Below are 23,174 nucleotides of genomic sequence, written 5' to 3' on the forward strand. Positions count from 1 at the left end.
TACTTTCTTTTCAATGTAGTTTTGATTCTGGAAATATCAAGATGAGAATAGCTCCCAGCAAAACAACAGTTCAAGATACACAGTCTTGTTAGTGCTTGTAGGAATGCACTGGAGCAATAGCCAACTCCCTCCCAGTCCAATTAGAAGAAAGCCCTTAAGAGGCTCAAACACTTCCCAGCCCTATTCCTGCTCATTAACACTGGGGCTCTAACACATGGCACCCCTGACTATTGTACACATCCTCTGGGACAAGATGGTGTGTTGCAGTCAGTTTGTTCCACTTTAGCTTTCTCACACCCAAACTGCTCAAATTCAATTGATCCCTGCTGGTCTGAAAAAAGCCTGTCTGCTCTTTATTTTCCAATTCCCACAGTAATTCTTCACAAAATCCAACAGGACAACTTTGCAGGTCTTCCTGGCTTCCTAGAGTCTAAGCAAAGCAGACAGTAATTTAGGAAAGAATAGTTCTAATAACCTAAAATTATCCCAGACAAAAAAAAAAGCTGTTCCATCAGCACCAATAATCTCCCCTATAACTAACAAATTTCTCTCTCCTGCATATTAGTATGCAACCTGCTATAATAATGCCTTAAGCTACCATTACAATGAGACCTCATTTTTCTGAATCACAAACAGGTGGAGAGAAAGCAGACTTTGAACGATTTGGTTTACTCAATGTATATATATTTTAAAGAACAGAGCACCTACCTGGGAAGCAGTAGTCTTGATGTTTTGGGTTTTGTTTTATTTTCAAGAAAAGTCATGAGCCTGATATCCTGGTTAGTTTGTACCGACTACATGAGCACATCAGCTTCTAGCACGTAAGAAATGGCAATTTCCATTGCCAAGGTACAGACCATGAAAATAAACTTGAAACACACTCTAATCTCCACATCTATCAAAGGCTTACCCATCTCCAATGCCCAATTCCCTAATCACCCCCAAGCCAGAAATGACTCACACCTCAGAACTCCAATGGCATCTCGTGAGCATAATACTCCAAGGGCACTTACCACACATAGCAAGTAACTTGTAAGTAAGTGAGTGTTTTTGCTCGACTAGAGTTATTATTTCTTCTTTCCCCAAGAGGACCCAACAGAGCTTATCACAAAAAGGAGGAAGCCAATAAATGCCGTGATCTACCACAAGTACTTCAGAAAGGATTCCACGGACTTGTCACTCAAGTTGAGAACGAAGCTAATAACATACAAAAATAGGATGCTTATGGATTTGATGCTGTGGTCATTTATTATTTTTGTTGGTGGGAAAAGGGGTGACAAGCCACCACCTGGGGTTTTATCTTCCCCTGTTTTATTCTTCCTTGTTCCTTTAGGCAAAATGAGTAAATATGGCTAAAACTGGGCCACAAAAACTGTTTAGCAGAACCTTAAGAAAATATCTTTAAATGTACCTTTGATTTTATGTTTTTGTAGAAACACTCCAAAAGGTTCACCAAAAAAAGGGGCTCTAAACATATTTAAATCACTTACTTCAAAGGAAGAATGGTTTTAAAAAGCAGTATTTCTAAAAGACAGCAGCTGTTGGATCCTATCTTGTGTTCCCTTCTAGCACATTCAGAGTGACTCTTCAATACTGTGTGAGGGGTATGCCCCTCCCTCTCTGCCCCTCACCCCCAGAAACGCTCTTCACAGACCAGAATTCCACTCTGCAGCCAACCGATGGCTGGGATCCAGCCTCTCAAGGGGAGAGATGAGGCACAGAAGCGCTGACAGGCCCTCACGAGCAGCAGTGATGCAGAGCGCCAGAATAAACTCTGAAGCTGCTTCTCACGGTTGAAAGGACGAGGCACAAGCTGTTTTCTCGCATCCTCTACCTCTTAAGGTTACAACAAACCAGCCTCTGATCCAATTAAAATCCCTATAGTTTATGTTTTCTCAGAGAAGGACAAAGCAAAGATGACCTGTGCTTGCCAGGAGCATAACCAGCCACATATGGTCTTGGTTGATAAATGAAGAGTTAAAAAAGATGAAAGATTTAAGTCATGACTGCCATGAAATTGTTTATTCATGGTAAGGTGTTTCGGGCAGTTACAGCTGTACAACAGTAAATTGTTAACAAGCATCTCCTGAAGAAAAATCTCCATTATAGATCACAGATAAGACAAGAAGCAGAGTGCAGTGCTACTGGGAGATCAGCGTCCTGAAATGGGAGAGGATGTGTCAGATGCAAGTCAAGAGGGCCTACCCTTTCCTGAAACCACTTTCAAGAAAAACTGTACTTTGAGAAGGATGACATTTACCCTAATTGCTGCAGCTAATTAAAATTAGGTAATTAAAAAAATTTCAAATGCACTTTAAATTTGATGTAGGGCATAATTAAAAATCAAATTTAAAAAAAATATCATTAGGGCAGTAGGGTGAAGGTTGGCATATGAGAGGGGGGAAAAAAACACAGTTTAGCTCTGAGAAAACAGGAGGGAAATGGCAGTCTGTCAAAGTTATTATAGGGGGACTTGTTTTTTTCCTTTTTAAAGACCAGAACTTAACAACTTGGAACATCTGTGCCCTTGCCTTTCCCAAGTATGCCGATGTCGAACAGCACTTCTTGTGTCAGTCTTCTCCCCAGCAGGAACCAGGCTGGTGAATCAGCAAAATGTCAGGATCTTCGGAAAGCTGCTACTATTACTTTGAATTAGCAGGAACAGAAAAAGGGAACAAGAGTTGTATTTCCAGAAACAAACTTGGTGATTCCTGTGTGAATACACAAAGTAGCAGATGACACTGTGCAAATCTGTCAGAGATGCAGTCAATCCTAGAGGGGAAGGCTCAAGGTACACTTGAAACAACACTGGACTGGAAATCAGGGGCCTAAAGACCCAGGCTCAACCTCAACAGTTAGCTGTCCAACATGCAGACCTCTGATTTGTCACAAAATAAAAAAATAAGGCACTGGGCTAAGTCATCTCTCAGGTCTGTTTGGATTCTGAAAATCTACCATTCTGTAGGTGAGTTAAAATGTGAAGTCACAACTAGAACTCTGTGAGGACTAGTCAGTATCTTGAATAGGGCAGATACCCAAACATGTAATTTAGTGACTGATGCTGCTTGAACATCCAGTCTAGTCCATTGTTCCTAGGGGTCTAGTATAGTGCCTGGTGCATAATAATAAGCACTCGAAGCATATCTACTGAATTAATTCATGAGATCCTATACTAAGCTGATCCAGAAACAAGCTAATCAACCAGGGTTTTCATACAACCCAGAATCCAGCAGTACACCCAAGGAACACACTCAGCAACCTGGGGACTGACAGAGTGATTCTTAATACTATCTAACCTTACAAGTCTCAGAAATGGCTTAAGATCACCCTTCAAGAAGCCTGCATTAAAATTATTCACTGACTTATTTCTATGAGAATTATCAGGCAGGAAAGAATCTAGTCAGACATGCTCTCAGGAGAGAGATTACCAGGAAGATGAAAACCACATGAAGCAGCAGCAGATTCCCTGTGAATATCATTCAGGCAGACTACATTTGTCTCATACCTTCAGAAATCTGGATTCAAACAGAACAACTATTGGAAGAGAATTTGCTTTAGTGAACATATCCCCAACCACAGGCACATCAGAAACCATTTGCAGAAAGCTGCTGCACATCTAAGAGCAAAGACAAGGTATAAAACAGTTTTGGAGGTCACCATTCAAATTCAGTTAAAAGTAGTATCTACTAAGCACCTACTGTGTGTTAGAAACTGCTTAGCCTTTACATGGTCTTCCTTAATACTCCCTAACAATGAAAGGCAACTCCACTTCCGCAGATGACAATTCTGAGGGCTGGAGGGGCACCAAATTTCATATAAGAAATGAAGCTAGGGGTCAAACCTAGGTCATCTGTTTGGATCTAATGCTCATTCAATAAATATTGCATGTTTCTGTGCAGCAAACCTTTTTTAAGGTATAGGGAATACAGCAATGGACAGAAGAGATTAAATCCCTATCTTCCCGGACATTCCAATGTGCTTTCTACCACGGTTCACTGCCTCCTTTTGTCTCATCTCCACTGGGCCATCTGTTAGCAGAATGATGTCTAGATCAACAGATTCAAATCCTATCTGGCCTTGCCGCTATAATGGACCTGGAAAACCAAGATCCCAAGAAATTAATGCTATTAAGGTATGAACAGATACATCACAACGAGTTCCAGCACTAATAAGAGAAAATAGAGGACAATTAAGGATTGCCCAAGATTTATTCATAGATAAAAACAGATTTTCAAATAAGTAAAGAGCAGCGTGTGTTTCAAGATGGGAGATAATTAGAATGAAAACAGAACACCAGACGTGAACAGCAGACATCAGCAGAGACAGACAGGAGTAGAGAGTAAACAGTATTCCCTCACTCTGTCAGCCTTCCTACTGAGGACATATCTGAAAGGATATCTGTATTATCATGTCCAAGTAAGCCAAGAAGAGACTGCACAGCATTCAGCTCCACTAGAAGGTGGTACAGGTCTGGCATGGTGGCCACCACGTGCATCTCCTGAATGATGTCATTCAGGTCCAGCTCAGACTCCATAAACCTAGAAGGGAAAACAAGACAGCATCAGTGAAAGGAAAGGGATACTCTCAGCAATGAGGAGCAAAGAGCAACATAATCCAGACAGACAATCTGTCAAAGTGTCTGCAACAGACCAACCAGGAAGTACACTCATCCAAACATCATACTGTCACACAATTTCCTTGAGAAATCAATTTCCTCATTACAAAAATCAATCTTGGATTCAGATCTCATTACAGGGTTCCCCTTACTCTTGCAGTCACAAGTTGCCTTTTAGAGGCTCCTGAAGCATTTTGTAGCATTAAATGATCTGCCCACCAGTCCTGTAGATTAGCTACCATTACCGCTCAGTGTGGCAATCCACCGTGTTGTCCTGACACAGTTATCCTACTAATCCAAAAAGGGTTTCTCTTACCTGCCACTTCAGAGCAAGGGCCAATTATTCTCCTTGCCCAAAGGAAGATATTGGGATTCTCCTGCCATCCAAAAATACCCTGCCTTCCTCCAAACCCTCTCAGTGAGCTGATTAGAAGGTAGATACCAAAGTAAAGCAGAGCTAGTCTCTGGCATCCTATAATCACCACCAAACCTTACACAGTATGATACTCCACTCACATTTTCACACCTGAACCTTTCAACAAATCTAGGCCCAGGCGCTAAGAACAAAACTGCTCTGCATTCACCTCTCCCAGCCCTCCCCCAGTATTTGACATATAAGAAATGCCCACTAAGCCTTTGATGAACAAGACAGGAAGGTTTGCCCTGAGGAGGAAGTGAGCCAATCCACATAAAGCAACTGAACAATACCCAACTGAGAGTAACTGAAGGGAAGCAGTAGTTATGTCGTTGTTGTTGTTGAAGTAGGCTCCATGCCCAGTGTGAAGCCCAATGTGGGACTTGAACTCATGACCCTGAGATCAAGACCTGAGGTGAGGGGCACCCAGGGGCTCAGTCAGTTGAGCATCTGACTCTCAGTTTTGGCTCAGGTCGTGATCTCAGGGTTGTGTAATCAAGCCCCATTATCAGGCTCAGCATTCAGGGTGCAGCCTACCTAAGATTCCTTCCCTCTCCTTCTGTTCCTCCCTGCTCACACATTCTCCTTCTCTCTCCGATAGATAGATAGATAGATAGATAGATAGATAGATAGATAGATAGATAGATAGATGATAGATAATAGATAGATGATAGATAGATAGATAGATAGATAGATAGATAGATAGATAGATAGACAGACAGAGTGAGCGAGCTGAAATCAGGAGACACTTAAGCAACTGAGCCACCCAGGTGCCCCAGGAGTGGTTTAACAGACTCTAGAGTCAGAGTGCATTTGAACCTGACTTAGCCACTTACTTCACTTCTCTATGCCTCAGTTTCTCATCTGTAAATAAGATCATTAAGTTACCTATCTCACAGAGCTACTGTAAAGAGTAAATGAATAAATACATATAAAGCACTTAAGAAAAATGCCTGGCCTATAAAAAGCACTAAGTTTGCTCTCATTTCTTCTTCTCCTGGTATTACTATTATTATTATGTCTATCTTTCCTTCTAGAATGTAAGCTCCTTGGGCAGCCCTGGTCGCTCAGCGGTTTGGTGCCGACTTCAGCCCGGGATGTGATCCTGGAGACCCAGGATCGAGTCCCACGTCAGGCTCCTTGCATGGAGCCTGCTTCTCCCTCTGCCTGTGTCTTTGCCTCCTCTCTCTCTGTGTGTCTCTCATGAATAAATAAAATCTTAGGAAAAAAAAAAAAAAGAATGTAAGCTCCTTAAAGGCAGAAACATATCTTTGTCTCTATACCCACAAATGCCTGCTTAATCAAAAGGCCTCAATTTAATTTTATCAGGGTACTTTAACTTAAAGAAAAAGAACATAAGCAGGGACTCTTAAAGTTATACATGCCTCATTCAGATGCTGAGGGGCTGGGCAAATACCACCTCTCCAGAAATCTGGATTATACAAAGAGGAAATTCTGGAGACTTGTGGGGGATCCCTGGGTGGCTCAGCGGTTTCGCGCCTGCCTTTGGCTCAGGGCACAATCCTGGAGTCCCGGGATCGAGTCCCACGTCAGGCTCCTAGCATGGAGCCTGCTTCTCCCTCCTCCTGTGTCTCTGCCTCTCTCTCTCTCTATCATAAATCAGTCAATCAATCTTTTAAAAAATAAAACACACCTGTGTTTCAGACCATATCCTTACCATTGTTTTTTCCCCATTACTGCTTTTAATCATAACATTTGTATATGTTTTTTCTAATTATAAAATGCCAATTTTTATAGAAAACTGGAGGAAAAAAAAAAAGACAAGCTTTCAAAAAAATAAACAAATCCTCCATTATCTCAATGACCAGAAATAACCGCTGATAATATTCTGGTAGGTTTAAGTAATTTTTCTCAACTCATAGCGTTCCTCCCCACCCCATCCCCATCCCTAAAAAGTAGCCTACATAGTATAGAGTTCTATATTCAATTTTTGCCACTGTTGTTAACATAGGCTGAACAATTTCCCTTATCATTAAGCATTCTTTGACAACAGGAAAAGCCAGTATCAGCCGCTGCTGCCAGTCCTCCTCCCACAGCAAAGTCCCTCATCAGACCCAGCACACTCCCCTGGTGAGCCAGACATGGCTTCAGAATCCTTCTCAATAGTGTTCCAAGAAAAAAATCACTAATCGATCCCAGAGTGGGTGTAGTAGATTTAGCCCATCTGAAATTTCTATTCTAAATAATACATTTTAAAAAGCTACATGGAATTCCCTTGTGTGGCTCTATCATAATTTATTTTACCAATCCCTCTTTATCAGACATTCAGATGGTTTCCAATCTTTTCCCTTATAACAAAAGGACACTAAGACATATGTACTCATAATTATTGTGTTAGGATAACTTAACAAATTTTGCTATAGCTTGCCAGAGAGGTACCAGCAGTGCCTATCCCCGTCCTCAAAACCAGTATTATTTAGAATCTCCTCCAATTTGAGATGAGAAATATACTTTATTTTTTATTTTGCAATTCTGATACTAAGTTAAAACTCTGTTAATGTTACTAGTTATTTGTGTTTCTTTGACCATTTTTATATCAGGGTGCTCATCTTATTTATTGATTTATAAGCACTTTATATATTAAGGAAATTAATCTCTACCATTATGTTGTAAAAAAAATAATAAAGCAGCAAAAAAAATTTGCCCTTTAATGTGTACATTAAGAGTTTTTAAAAGTCTAAATAGCCAAATCTTTGCCTTTATGAACTCTATTTTACATGTACCCCTGAGTAAGGTTTTTCCTATGCTAACATCAAATATATTTTATGATACACTACTTCAATGTTTATACATATTTAAATGTTTAGGGGTAAGTAGATATATTTTAGCATATGATACAGGGCAAAGATGTAACTTTATTTTCTGCAAATGTTTGGCCAATTGTCCCAATACCATAATCTATCCTTTTCCCACAGATCTAAAGAAATACCGCCTCTATCATACACTAAATTTTAATGTATACTCTAATCCTTTTACGGGCTTTTCACTCCATTTCACTCATTTGTTTGCAAATTCCTCAGCCAGGACCACACTTCCACATTATCACAGTATATTTTACCTCTGTTACCACACAACATTCTGTTGTTTTTCTTTTCTAATCCTTCCTTATCTGCTCTCACCTGCTTAGTATCCTAATTTCAAAATTAGCCTTCTCAGGATTCTCCTCCACACTAGTTTTTTTAAGGCTCCTTCTAATACACCTTTTAGATCACTAGATTCCCTATCACCTAAAGTGTGCAAGCCAAATCAGAATCACGACTTGGAAGGTCTGGTGTAGAATTCAGATATTGGGGCAGTAGATTTGTATAAGCTTTGAACCTAAAAGGCTCAGCAAATCTCTAGGGTTTATTTGCCCTACATGAGTACTTTTTAAAAAATCTAACATGTAGGGAGTAACTTGACAAAAGATTTCTACAGTTCATCGGGAAGCACTGGCAAGGGCACTAAATAGTACTAAACAAACCAAGTCACAATGCGTACAAGGAAGATTTGGGGACTTGGGGTATAATCAATGGATGAATGGAGAGAAGGCTCTGCTGGTATCCTGCATGGCTCCATCCTTAGGCCTGTTTTTTGTTTTTTAAAGATTTTATCTTTAAGTAATTTCTACACCCAGTGTGGGGCTCAAACTCACAACCCCAAGATCAAGAGTTGCCTGCTTTTCAGACTGAGTGAGCCAGACACCCCTTAGGCCTGTTTTGATGAACAACTTGAGTGAAGATACATAAACGGCAAAGTTAACAAATGTCATATAACACAAAGCTTATACAAACAGTGAACACAGCAGCTGACAGAATCCATCCAGAAAGTTCCTGACAAGGGCGGCCCGGGTGGCTCAGTGGTTTAGCGCCACCTTCAGTCGCCGCTGATCCAGGGCCTGATCCTGGAGACCTGGGATCGAGTCCCAAGTCAGGTTCCCTACATGGAGCCTCTTCTCCCTCTGCCTGTGTCTCTGCCTTTCTCTCTCTCTCTCTCTCTCTCTCTCTCCCCGCTGCATGGAGCCCGCTTCTCTCTCTGCCTGTGTCTCTGCCTCTCTCTCTCTCTAGTTCTCATGAATAAATAAATAAAATATTAAAAAAAAAAAGAAAGAAAAATGTTCCTGATTCTTGACAAGCAATAATGATGGGCCAAATCTAACAGGAGGAAAATAACCCAGGATCCACACTGAACACTGCACTGAACCATAAAGTCAGGTACAAACAGCATAGGGTAAGAAAGATACAGTTTAGTAAGAGCACATGTGTAGAAGGGACTGGATGGTTTTAGTCAATTTTAACTGCAATACAAATCAGACCATGAGACAGTCCTGCCAGGACGGAAACACCCAGCACCAGGCACACTCCCTGGTCCACCACCAAAATCTAGCAGGTACTTGCCAAAGGAGGGAGCAGAGGAAAGTAGCTGCCACAAAAGCTGCTGTGGTTTTACCATGCTTAGAAGAAGATGAGCTAATGTATCATGCAGATCAGATGACCCTTAAGGTCTCTGACATCTGTTATAGGAACCATACTTTATTTAGGAGGGTTATGGAAACTAATTTGGGGAAGCAACTGAGATTATAAGGAGTCTAGACATCCTCTCATGAGAGAATGTGCTGAAATTCTTTTTCATTCCACGTTGAAATCTTATGAGTCAGAGCTGCCAAAGATGAAACAGGTTTCTTTGTAAAGTTAGATCTTTGTCACTGGGGATAATTAATACAGGGTGACATGAAAGAAACTCAAGCAGGAGGACTGTACCTTTCAGTCCCTTCCAACATGGAAATTCTTCTTCCAACTATGTAGTTTTAACCCAGTGTTTTTAAGTTAGAAAGTCATAAAATTACCAAAACAAGCAACTTTTGTCAATTGTGAGCAGGGAAGCCTCACAAAAATACCACTGGGATCCAGTGTTACACAAACAATAAGCTAGAGTGGGAAATGCCTGGATGTGGGAATGAGGCTGACCTGGATCACATTCCCAGCCACATTTACAGGCTGTGTAACCAAGAGCAGGGTGTCAACAAGCATTCACAGGGCATGTACTAGGTGCCAGTCACTGTGTTAAGTACTGTGGATATAACAAATAACAAAAGCATCCCAGCTGTCTTCACTGTTCTCGTGGAGCTTCTAGCAAGGAACAGATCTAAAAATTTATTCAATGTAATTAATCATAAGAATTCCAGTGTTGCCCAAGAAAACTGTTATTAGAACACAGAGCACAGGGCCCCAGTCTGGACAAGGGAGATGGAGATTATTAACTAACCTATCTCTAAACTTCAACTTCCTTAAACTTCCTAGCTGAATTATAGTGAAGATTAAAAGAGATAATAAATATAATGTGCCTAAAACAGTTGGCACATAACAGGTGCTCAATATATCTAGGTACCCTCAAGTCTGCTCTGCTGTAACAAAGAAAATTTTCTTCTCTTTTTGCTAAGAATAAGCCTACTCATTTAAAGCACACACGACAATATTTGTAGAGGACTGACTGTCTAGGGATTAGGTGTACCTTTAGCAACAGCTGACACACAGCTGGAAGAAAGGATCAAATTAGAGGTCAATGGGAAAGCAACAGAGCAACATATTAAAACAGTAACCCAGGCTGAAGTGGGGTCATCGATTCCATCTGGCCTGACAGAGAATATTCTGCTCGTCTGCCCATGTGCATTTGTTTCAGACCAGCAGGATGTTCTCCTTCAACCACAAGAGTGAATATTAGCAAATGACCAGTGAAGTCAAAAAATACCATAAAGGCAACAGAAACCAATGAGTCCTCCTGCAATCATAAAACCAGCTATCAATGCATAGGAAGCATGACATTTCTTCCACCCACACAGATCAGCAATTCTCGAAGTATGGTCCCATGACCCCAGAATGGTGCAGGAGGTGGCCAGAGACCCTTTCAGGTGTGTATATGATCAAAACTATTTTTATAGTAAATCCAAGACATCATCTGCCTTTTTCACTCTCATTCTCTCAGGGGCATACAGTAGAGTTTTCCAGAGGGCTGCACAACATATGCTTTCATTGTCCTGAGGGCTAATGAAATGTGTTCTGAGGGCTAATGAAATGTGTTTTTGTATATTCTAAAATTTCCTAAGATAAGCATTTTGGGGTACTCAATAATTTAAGAGTGCAAAGGGATCCTGTGACTAAAAAGTTTGAGAACCACTACACTAAGTAATTCCACCCCTACAAAAATGAAGAGAAGGAGGGGAGAAACACACTCTACTCAGTGTGATGTTTGGGAGAATGATCACACAGTGCAAAGTAGACGCTGCATAAAGGAGAACCATCAATTGAATCTGAAATGCAGCCAAATGAAGAGAGGCATTTTTGGGTATGCAATCAAAATGACAATTGCATATATGGGAAAATAAATTTGAACGTTTCTGATCTCAACCGGAAAGTTTCATTCAAATATGCTCTAGCAATTTTCATCTTAATTGCACCTCACTGGCTAGAGAATTATAAAAGACACCGCAACAGTAAGAATTCAAGAACTCAAGGTTAAAACACAATGTAGTTTCCTAACTGCTTTTGGATATGAAAAAAAAAAATGTTCTTTATGCATAATTTCAAGTTTCAAATGTTATGACTTAAAAATTAAAACAGTGTATAAATTTGTCTGGATGGAAAACACTGTTTATTTTTTTTTAAATAAAATAACATTTTCAGGGTGCCTGGGTGGCTCAGTCAGTTAAGCTCTGCTTTCAGCTCAGGTCATTATCTCAGGGTCTTGGGATCAAGCCCCACATTGGGCTCCCTGCTCACAGTGGGGAATCTGTTTCTCCCTCTATCCCCCCCCCCCCCACTCGTACTCTTTCCCTTCTCTCTCTCTCAAATAAATAAATAAAATAACATTTTCTTAAAGCCACTTTATAAATTGTAACACTGGGGGCACCCAGGTGGCTCAGTCAGTTTAAGCGTTTGCCTTCAGCTCAGGTCATGATCTCAGGGTCCTGGGATCAAGCCCTTCATCAGGCTCTGCACAGCAGGGAGTCTGCTTCTCCCTCTCACTCTCCCTCTGGGCTTTCCCTCCCATTCTCTCTCTCTCTCTCAAATAAATAAGTAAAATCTATAAAATAAATAAACAAATTGTAACACTGGAGCCCATCTGTGGTACCTAAGATGTAGATGGTGAATATAACCCAGAGAAACTCACTGCTCTAAACTGGCAGAAGTAGGGCAGCCTACTGATGCCTGGGTGGCTCAGCGGTTTAGCGCCACCTTCGGCCCAGGGCGTGATTCTGGAGTCCCGGGATCGAGTCCCGCATGGGGCTCCCTGCATGGAGCCTGCTTCTCCCTCTGCCTGTGTCTTTGCCTCTCTCTCTGTGTGTGTCTTTCATGAATGAATACATAAAAAATAAATAAAATAAAAAATAAATACCTACTACAAGCAGACAAAGGCAATTTTGGCTTTCCAAAAAGTACCGTGGTTCTTGCATTTCTAGGGTTAGCAACCTACAGCATAGCTTCCTCATAATGTATCCTCAGGTTCTAAGCAATGGGAATGTAATAAGGATGACCTCAACTACAGAAGATCTCTCGTGTATACTGAGCACCTACAGTATGGCAGGTACTATGCTAGGTACTATAAACAGAGACAAATAAGACACAGTCTATCTCCTACAAGATACAAAGAGTATAATGAAGGAAAACTGAGTAAAGAAATAACACTAAAACAAATGACAAAGATGTTAAAGACTGATTACATTCACTGTGAGCAAGATTTTAGGGAAAGAGACCTGCCACAGTAGGGAATTTGGCAGTAGCTATCAAAGTTTAAAATACATCCCCTTCAAAAAATACATACATACATACATACATAAAATACATCCCCTTCAATTGGAGAATTCAACACTTAGGTATCTATCCCATAGAAATAATGTGCATTAAGACAAATGTACATGGAGGTTCACTGGAGCATTGTTCATAAAAATCAATATTTAAAATAATCAAATTTGAAAAATAGTAAAAAAAATTATGGTATCTCCACATCATGAAACACTCCATACCAGTCACAAAAAATAAGGTAAACATGCATGGAAAGATCTTCTGTTATGTAAGTAAAATCATCAAGGTTCAGAATATGGGGCACCTGGATGGCTCAGTCAGTTCCACGTCTGCCTGTGGCTCAGGTTATGATCCCAGGGTAATTGGATGGAGCTCCATGTCAGGTTCCCTGCTTGGCAGGGAGTCTGCTTCTGTCTCCCTCTGCCCTTCCCTCTTCTCCCCCTCTGCCCCACCCAGCTTGCTCTCTCTCTGTCAAATAAATAAAATCTTAAAAAAAAGGTTCAGAATAGGTACAGTATGATTTAGGTAGGGGGAAAAATTACATATATAAATATATGTATAGAAAATAATCTAGGGATCCCTGGGTGGCGCAGCGGTTTGGCGCCTGCCTTTGGCCCAGGGCGCGATCCTGGAAACCCGGGATCGAATCCCACATCGGGCTCCCGGTGCATGGAGCCTGCTTCTCCCTCTGCCTGTGTCTCTGCCTCTCTCTCTCTCTCTATGTGACTATTATAAATAAATAAAAATTAAAAAAAAAAAAAAAAAAGAAAAGAATCTAAAAAAATACTCACAGAGACTATCTCCAGGTAGTGGAATGGAAAGGGGGTCTGTGCAATGAAAGAGAACTTTCATTTTTTCCTTCACTTTTGCACTGTTTTTTTTTTATAATGACAGTCTATTTGTGTCTTATTTGTATAATCAAAACACACACACACACACACACACACACACACACACACCCATAGACACAGACACAGTGCAGTATGACAAGTGCTATTATCTGGTAGAAGTTAGGACTGATCAGTCCTATTAAAACTGATAGGACTCTGGCGTTGGGAAGGCTGAGCTCTGACTGAGCTACTCCTCTTGTTAAAGAGGACCGTGCCCTGGGTGGGTCCAGTAACCAGGTTCTCCTCTCTCCATACCTCCTCATCTACAACACAGAGAGGACATAATGAATCACAATAGCCTCACTAGGTTGCCGTGAGGACTCTATATTCTCTGATACCTCTGTGCCTTTGTTCATGCTAATCACACTACCTGACAGGCTTTCCCATGTTCTTTTCTGCCTATTAAAATAAAAATCATTCTTCAAGGCCCAGTTCAAATACCACCTCTTCTGTGAAGCCCTCAATAGCCCCCAACCTGGTATTCATGGTTTCTTTCCCTATGCTCCCACAGTGCTCTGCTTGTTTCTCTTTTAAAGTATATTTCCTTCTACCCTGCATTTATAGACAGTCTCCCTAGTAACCTATAAACTGGAGTACAAAGACTGTACTATTCAACTCTTAATTGCCTAGGGGCCTTGGGCCTATTAAGATTCATTAAAAGTATATGTCCTGGGAGGCAGAAAGACAGGGAAGGAAGAGAGATTTAGAACATTAAAATCTATATAAATATGAAAATCCCTTTAGTTAGAATTCATTTTTCCCCCTATCTAAATCATACTGTACATATTCCACACCCACATGACGGGTGAGCTTCCCATGTCAGTCCTGTCAAGATGAACTGAAAAATACCAGATTCTTCACAACAGCATCTCACAGGACACAGAGGTGCTGGTGGAGGCAGCAAGAACATAGACTATCATTTCATGAGCACTTATTGTGTGCCAGCCAGCCACCGAGCTAAATACCTGCCATCATGCTCACCGAATCTTCACAACAACCCTGTGCAGGCGGTATTATTTCTTTGTACAAATGAGACATCTGAGGCTAAGAAAGGAAAAGTGACTTATTCAAGGTCACATGGGAGTCACACCCATATCTGTCAAACCGAAAAGCCCTTGACATTTTCTCAACAGAAAATCTATCATTAATGACAGGCATGGTCAGTTTTCTCTGCACCTTGAGAAGAATAATGCAGAAAAGAGTTAACATAGCAGACTTGACCTTTAGAAGAGTCTAGTCCTAGTCTGGTACTTGGCTTTTGAAAGGTCCCCTAAGTGGTAAGAGTGTTTTGCCCAAATGGAGCAGCACTTAACATCTGCTTTCCTTCTGGGAGTGCAGAATTTTGATAGTCATTGCTGACAGAGAAGGCCTATATAACTTGTCCTCAATAAATATATCCTGGACTCTTAGGTCTCAAATGTGCTTCCCTGGACAGAAACACTGCACACATGTTGATGCATTTCACTGTTGGGAGAAAGGAACATGTCTGCATGTAACCCAGTCAGAGAAAAGACAGGGAGCCTAGACATGAATTTCTCCAGACTCTGTCTGACCTTTCTCTCTTCCTGATCCTGTTGTGTGGCCCCGAGTACCATGACTCTGAGCCCTATGAGTCTTTCCAGTGATTTCCCTAACACGTGGGTCATTGTGGGACTCCTGACATAAAGCACAAAAACCAACACAGGCAAAACAAACGAAAAACAAAACAAAAACAACAAACAACAAACTTAACGCATAGGAGGAAAGAGGGTATTAGCAAGACAGAGCCTTACTTTTCTGGATTGTCTGGAAACTTGATCCGCAACTCTTGGTTTTTGTATGATCTTTTTTCAAATGTAAGGATCATTTTCTTCACTGAGCTCTCATCTAGTGGTTCCTCCTGGTTAAAGGGAACAAACAGCAACAATTTTAGTCCAAAGGGATTTCTTATTCACTAATTACTACTTCTTTTCCATGGCTCTTAGCCATTTGCCACTTACCTTTCTGGGTTAAATATACAGTACATAGTTTATCTTTCCACTAGAAATAAGGTTAAGGATCTAGACCACATGCTATGTTATATCACTGTCTCACAACTAACTCAGGAAGCTCCATTTAAGGTTTTAAAGATTAGCTCATTCAACAAATATTTCTTGAGCATACTGGATAGCATGTACTAAGCAACAATATTAGATAAGGATTATTTACTATTTACCCATCCTTCTCCTTGTTGTAGAGATAATACCCAAGTTTAAAAGAACTTGTTCAAGGTCAACACCTGAGTCAGTGACAGTGGACCTCAATCTTTTCTGCATGCCAAGGATCAGCAAACTCCTGACCATAGGCCAAATCCAATGCATGGCTTATTTTTGTACAGCCCATACCATAAGAAAGATTGTTAATTAGCAACAGTCACTGCTTGAGTTTCTTACACATTACTGTTTCGGGTCCTTATTAGCTGCTGAGAAGAAAATCAGAGAGGTACCTGTAGGCCTGATATAGTATCAAGAATTTAGTAACCACACTCAGGAGAGGCATAAAAACTAGGAGACCATACAGTTTTCTTATTTCAAAAACTGGAATAATAACTACAAAGGTAAATAAAATGAATTTTTGAAAACAGAATCATCTCCCCCCCCCCCCAAAAAAAATCTACACTAAAATTTCAGGAACATTTTCTCTTCTGTTTCTTTTTGAGGTTAAAGTCACATGCTACAACACTCTCTGCCTCTCCAACACTCAACTCCTGGCATCACAGCTTTTGTGACCACTGACCACAACTCACACCTAAAAGTACTAATTTTTTTTTTTTTTAAAACCTTGCTATTAAGAGAACCAGAAACAGATCCTTTTGGAAAGCAATGAACCATCCCTAACTGTGTTAAGTACTCCAAAGTGTTAGCTATTACTTTATTAAATTTCAGTGTCAATATATTGGGTTTTAAGTAGGAGTTATCTATAAATTCGTTTTGGGCATGACAAGATTTCTTAGATTTTATCAATGACCCCTGGCCACTGAGGGCCTCTATTGGACTCCCACCCCATCCCCAGTATCTACAGCTTAAAGAGAATCTTTACAAACTAAACTCAGTACCCTGGGTCAGTCAGGACTCAGAGTGGAGCTTCACTACATACTAGCCATGTGGCAATGTTACTTTGCTGAATATAATCCTCAAGTTGTCACCAAGTCCAACTGACCTTAGGAGTCTTTCTTGAATTCATCCACTTGGCATTCAGAATAAAATTCTAAATCCTTCTCATGACCCAGATATGGAAAAGTCTGGCAGGATCTGGCCCAGACAATCTCTCCAACCCCAAACCAGAGTAAACATCCCTTTTGGTGGCCCATGTCCACTTATTCACTATTGACTCTCCAGTACCGATCACAGTGCCTGGCACACAGCAAGTGCCCAGTGAAGATGTAATAGAGGAAGGAAGGCAGGTAGGAAGAGAGGGAGGGCAAAAATATACCTGTCTCTTTCAAGGTCAGGGAGATGACCTAAAGAGATGAGGTACATTAAACTGTTTTACAAACTAGAGGACGCTATATTAACCTAAACTCTTATTATTGTTACTATCAACAGGCACAATGTACCCAATGTACTACGAGGATTTCACTAAGTAATTGAAATTTTTAGGAAGGGTTAAATCATTTTCAAGTAACCCCAATCTCCACTTCTTTTCCTTCCCTTACCTAACATTTTGCCCACCCTGTAGAAAAAAAAACACATTAGCGTTGATACAGCTCTCACAGGATGCCCCAAATCTTGGCCTCTCAGGGTTTGGCCTTCCCTCCTTTAATTTCCCTCCAATGCTGGAGTAAAACTGAATTATCAGTCTTAGTCATCGACCACAGCAGTATCTCCAATAGCTCAACGTCAGAAACCAGAGGGAGATTTCAGAAAGATGAATGCTGGTGATGTAGCACAAAAAGGACAATAATATTTTACAAGTCCACGTGACTTTACGGGGGCAAACATCACTTGTTTTTCATCAAACAGGACCTTGGTGGCAGTGAGAAAATAACTCCTAGACTTGTAGTCTTCCATGTGTCATTTTTACAAAGCGATCTCTTTTTCCCTTGTCCCCTAACAGAAGGCCTGGTCCCACACTACATTTCTGTCTCCTAGGCTAGAAACCACTTACCCATGACAGCTACTATCCTAATCCTCCAGTACCAGCCTTGCCCTACATGGGAATTATACCTGCCAATTAACTGCTGCTGCAGGGCTAACAGATTGAGCAGAAGCTGGGGGGGGGGGGGGGGGGTGGAGAGGCAGGGAACAGGGAAGGAAGGAGGGAGGATATGTTATACACACTGTTTGTCTAAGCCTAGCAGGGCTGCTGCCCTTAGAGAGGAAATTCAGGACTGTCTCCCACCACAGATTTCCAAAGCACCACCATCTTTTAGGGGCAGATCCCCAAATTAGCTCTGCTAATTTGGGGATCCTAATGAGGAGAGAGTTATTGTCACAATATAGTAAAGACCTTTTTGGAATATGAATCCATTTTTTTTCCCTTCTCAGATTCACACTCAGGCTTCATTTTTTATATCCAAACTTAGCATCATGTCTTTCAGGGAACCAAAAAACAGCTGGCTCTTAAGAATCTATTTCCATAATTCATATTGAACAAAATGCCAGAGTGAAATAACATACAAGTTAATACTTAAGGATATAAAAAGACACTTAGGTAAGGTCATTTTATTTTTAATCACTGGTATTTTACCTCTACTCTTTTTAGCTTCGTTCATTTATTCATTCAATAAATATTTATTAAGGGCCTACCAAGAGTCAGGCATTGCACCGAGTGCTAGAGATACAGCTGTGAACAAAACAGAGCCAGTCCCTTTTACCTAAGAGGTCGGGGAGAGAATAGCAAATGAGTAAAATAAATAAACCAGGATCTCAGATCATGGTAAGTGCTGTGAAGACAATATACTGATCGAAGTGATAAGAGAAAGAGAGAATGATTTACAGGGCTACCTCAGAGATAGGAAAGGCTTCTCTGTCTCTGAGGAGGAGACATCTGAACTGAGACCTGGATTTCTCAGTTCAGAAGAAAGCTGTCTAGCAAAGCATTAGGGGAAGAGCATTCCACGAAGGGTACAGAAGTAAAAAGGTTCAGCAGTAGGAACGAGTATGCCTTAAGGCATCTTGTGGAACAGCACATAGCACTTTTTTTCCTAAACTGTATTTTTCAATTATGCCTAAAAAGCTAATCTCTTAGCTCCACCTTTGAGCTTCTCCACCTTTGTGGCCTTGCTAATGACATCTCAACTGAAAAACCTTCTTCCACTAGTTTGATAAAATTCTACTCCTCTTTTAAAGACTACTAACTATACTAAAAAATGGACATGCCTTCAATGTGTCTAGTCTAAGAAGCCTTCTGACCCTCCTCAGTCAATAGCAACAGCCTCACAGTTCAGTGCTCGGGCCTCGATTATGACACATAATCCAGAATAATTTAAAAACTCTATCTATAATGATCTTTACACTTTGAAAATGCTTCCTGACTCCATTATTGCACTTCACCTTCATGTTAATACTGTGCAGTAAGTATTCTTAACCCTATTTCACAGATTAAGGTGAAAAGCTCAGGGAAATTAAGCATTTGGCATAAAATGAGCCTCTACAGATATGGTGTCACGGCCAGCCTCGTCTGCCACCTTACCTCTTCCTCTTCCTCCTCGCCCTCTCTGTCAATAATCTGAAGCAGTCTCTTTTTGTCATCGTCTGCTTCTTCTACCACTGTCATTTCCTCTTCCCGATAGCGGCCACGGTCTCTGGGACCAGCTTGTCTCCGACGCATTTTCAGCTCTTCCTCTTCATCATCCCGGGGACGTTTTGTGCCCCTGTTGGGCTGAGAAAGAGAAAAAAGAAACATAGGATTCCAGAGCTGGAAAAGATCTAGAAGGGCATACATAGCAGCCATTCTAAAAGCTTTCAAGGATTCACTGATGAAAAACTCCATACAAAATGGTTTCTCTCACAAAATGAAGCCAAATTCCAAGCGGTCATTTTTTCAGACCTGTAGCAATTTTATAAATACAGGACTGATGTCACCTACAAGGTTGTTGGCTTTTTTTTTTTTTTTTTACAGAATTTAAAAAATATGCGTAGTTTTACCACTTCACAAAAGTTACTGTATATATAGAAATCACAGGGAACACAGCCACTCTGAGACACATTCGGCTCAATTTACTAGTTATGACACAATCCCCAACACTAATCCCTCTGCACACGGTTGTAATTCATGTCTAAGAAAAGACTACAGTCACTCACAAGTTCTCATGGAGAAGATTACACATGCAACATCCAAGGGGCTACTGCACTCCGAAGTCCCTACTTTACAGAAGAGCAGGGTAGAAGAAGGCCCAGAGGTAGTATTATCCAAAGATGCAAAACCAGCAGAACTGAAAACACAATGGACACTTCCCGACTTCTGGTCCAGAGCTCTGTCTGCCCTACTGTTAGGTCCTCAGTCTGCCTTTGACACTGCAGTCCATGGAGGAGTTCTTAACAGTGCCCTTCCGTTAAATTGGAATAAAATCGGGGCAGTACTGAAATGGCCTTCAGAGCTAAGGAGAAACAGCACTGCACCAGGGCTCAAACAGCTCAAATTACTACTGGTACAGCTCTGGGCATGTCATTAACCTCTCTAAACCTTTGTTTCCTCATCTGCAAATAGCAAATGGAAATTATAACCCTTTTCCTTGTGAACTTCAAAGGATGCTTCTCTGTGTGTGTATATTTACCATTCTTTTTCCAGCCTTACTGAGATATAATTGACATATAACTCTGTGTACATATGTCACTGTGTACATATAACAATGTATTTGATTCATGTATATATTGCAAAATGATTACACATAAGTTAGTTAACACTTCCATCACCTCTCATAATTACTTTTTTTTTTTTTTTTCGGTGATGAGAACATTTAAGATCTACTCCCTTAGCAACTTTCAAGTATACAATACACTTGCTAACTATAGTCACTCTGCTATATGATGGATTCCCAGAACTTATCCATAACTGGAAGTTTGTACTAAAAGGTTGCAAACTTGAGTGAAAGAACGCTAAATAAACAAGAGGTGCCTGGGTGGCTCAGTAAGTTAGGCGTCTTGCCTTCAGCTCAGGGCATGATCCCAGGGTCTTGGGATTGAGCCTCCACATCAGGCTTCCTGTTCAATGGAGTCTGCTTCTCTCTCTTCCTCTGCCCCTCCCTCTGCTGGTGCAAGTGCAAGCACTCTCTCCCTCTCTCTCTAATAAATAAAATATTTATAAAAAAAAGAATGCTAAATGATTACAGTACCAAACAAATATAAAAGATTATTACTATAAGGTAATCCACATGATTCTGTCTCCCTCAACACATTTGTGCTAGGCTCAATGAGCTTTTCTTTTTATATTATAATAACCACACACACAAATAGTGTGCTAGGTGCGATATGGTTTATTAAGACCAACAGAAGAGAATGCCACATTTGCTGCCAGCCTGCTAAGTTGTTTCGTGGTTATGAGACAAATTTCTACTATACACATTACATATCTCACCTTTTGACTTATAACCCACAATGCTACTGAGTTCCACTATTCCAGTGGTGCAAAGTCACTCCTCACTCCTCTCTATATTCACATACCCTGCTGGTTCCACATACCAGGTGCGCCAGTAAGTCTAAGCATATGACATTGCTTAGAAAACTCACATTAGACAATTTGGTTTGTAGGCTACCACCTGCTATTTTTCACTCTGTTCCTAGCCTCCATAAGATAGATTACAATTTCCTATGATAACACTCTACTTGCATAAATACAAAAATTAGAAGAACCTATTGTCATCATCACTGGTCTGCACTTAGAAAAACAGGAGAAAAAGAAGAAAGAAATCAACATGCCAGTTACCATGGACCACAAGAAAAAGGAGGTTGTGGTGTTCATGCAAGAAAGGAAGGAAAGGTAGCTTGATCCTAAAGGAGGGCAGGCTTCAAACCAGAAATCTGTAGCTCCCCAGCAGGTAAAAACTTTAGCCCCCAGGGAGCACTAATTCTTTCAGGCTCATAAAATGAGCCCTGCTGCGATTCTGATTAGCGTTGAGCCTGCTGCAGCAGTCAAATCAAAGCATGAGTTCCACAGTTCTCCACGGAAAGGAGATTTCTGGATTGTTTATCTCTGAGGGCAGACAGAAAAGCCAGTGGACCACAATTAAAAGGAGAAAGCTAAATACCGCCACACTTAAGAAAATGCAAAACTGAAAGAACATTGTCAGTGTCTCTTTGGAATACATCTTCCAATCTTGCGTCTTCCAAACTACTATTAAAAAACAAACATTTCAGAGCTAGGGGAGGAGTTTCACTTTTACCTCTAATAATTTCCACTGAAAAAGCACTTTCCTTCTGCAGAACTTAAAGCACCTCTCTTAATCTTCACCACACCTCTGGGGAAGAAAAGTAGGTTAACAGTTTTATTTTCTAAGCAGGGAGGCGGGATGCCTGAGATCCCTTAATAAACTCTTGCAAAGACAGTCTTGTCCATTCTCAAAGGTGAACCCGAACTCTCGGAAGTTTGCTAATCCAGGTCTTAATTCCAGCACTCTAACTAAGACAGGTTCAAGGGACTTTCAGTCAGGAACCTATACCCATAAATATAAGTCATGTAAGACCTCAGTAAAGTTAAAATGATAGTTGTTAAACCATTAGTTCAACAAATAATGTATTAAAGAAATGTAAGGCTTGAAGGGTCTTCAGGTAATAAAGTGGCCCATGGTAGTCCCAGGCTTCCATTTGGGTCTTGTCTAAATGGTGACACGGGCACAGACAGGGCCAGGATGGATTCTTGAGAAAAGAACAGATTTGTTAATCTTTAGGAAAAGTCTGAGCACAACATCCGTAAGAGGGGAAACTGGTTCACGAATTGTTTTCTACACCTCCCTTCTCTGTTACACAGGGCATTCAGCTGGAGTTCCTCTCATAACAACTCTCCAGCAGAGCAGAGCCAAAGCCACTAGGGTCCTCTGCCATGGTTGCTTCAGCAACATTATCAGCTCCTGCCTCCAACAGATAGGTAAACTGTTTAGAGGCCCCAAGATATTTTGTTTCAGCAATTTTTTTCTCCCAAGGCAGGATTTTAAGAATTGTTGTTCTTTTCAACAAGGGTTGTTTCTTTTTTAGATACTAACACTCCCAAAGAAGTTTCTACTCATTTCTGAATCTGACCACTCTGAAGGATAAAGGTTAGGATTCATTTCTTTAACAAATACTTACTAAATGCCAACTATGTATAAGGCCTATGCTGGTGACTGGGGACGTAAATGTGAATAAGACAAATGCTACCTTCCTATCAAGGGGCTTAATGGTCTAGGACATAGTTGCCCAATCCAAATGAAATGGAAATCACAGATGTAATTTTAAATTTCTTAGGGGCCACATTTTAAAAAGTAAAAAGCAGGTGAAATTAATTTTAATGTTGTTTTAATC

At 40.7% G+C, this 23,174-nt stretch overlaps 1 protein-coding gene across 3 annotated transcripts in view; it reads right to left on the bottom strand.

Annotated features, from left to right (window-relative positions):
• CTNNBL1 (catenin beta like 1) overlaps positions 1-23,174 on the bottom strand; it is a 163,285-nt gene that overhangs the window by 114,118 nt on the left and 25,993 nt on the right. For 2 of the 3 annotated variants that reach the window (XM_026009709.2, XM_026009708.2), the window contains exons 2-4: positions 19,372-19,560; positions 15,492-15,598; positions 4,399-4,538 (exon numbers count right to left, since the gene is read on the bottom strand). In XM_026009709.2, coding sequence (XP_025865494.1) covers positions 4,399-4,538; positions 15,492-15,598; positions 19,372-19,560 — 436 coding nt within the window. Of the gene's footprint in view, positions 1-4,396; positions 4,539-15,491; positions 15,599-19,371; positions 19,561-23,174 lie in introns of those variants that run through there. The other variant, XM_072735880.1, reaches the window with a different exon arrangement.

This window comes from Vulpes vulpes, chromosome 14 (genome assembly GCF_048418805.1).
Source record: "Vulpes vulpes isolate BD-2025 chromosome 14, VulVul3, whole genome shotgun sequence".
In the NCBI taxonomy this organism is placed as follows: domain Eukaryota; kingdom Metazoa; phylum Chordata; class Mammalia; order Carnivora; family Canidae; genus Vulpes; species Vulpes vulpes.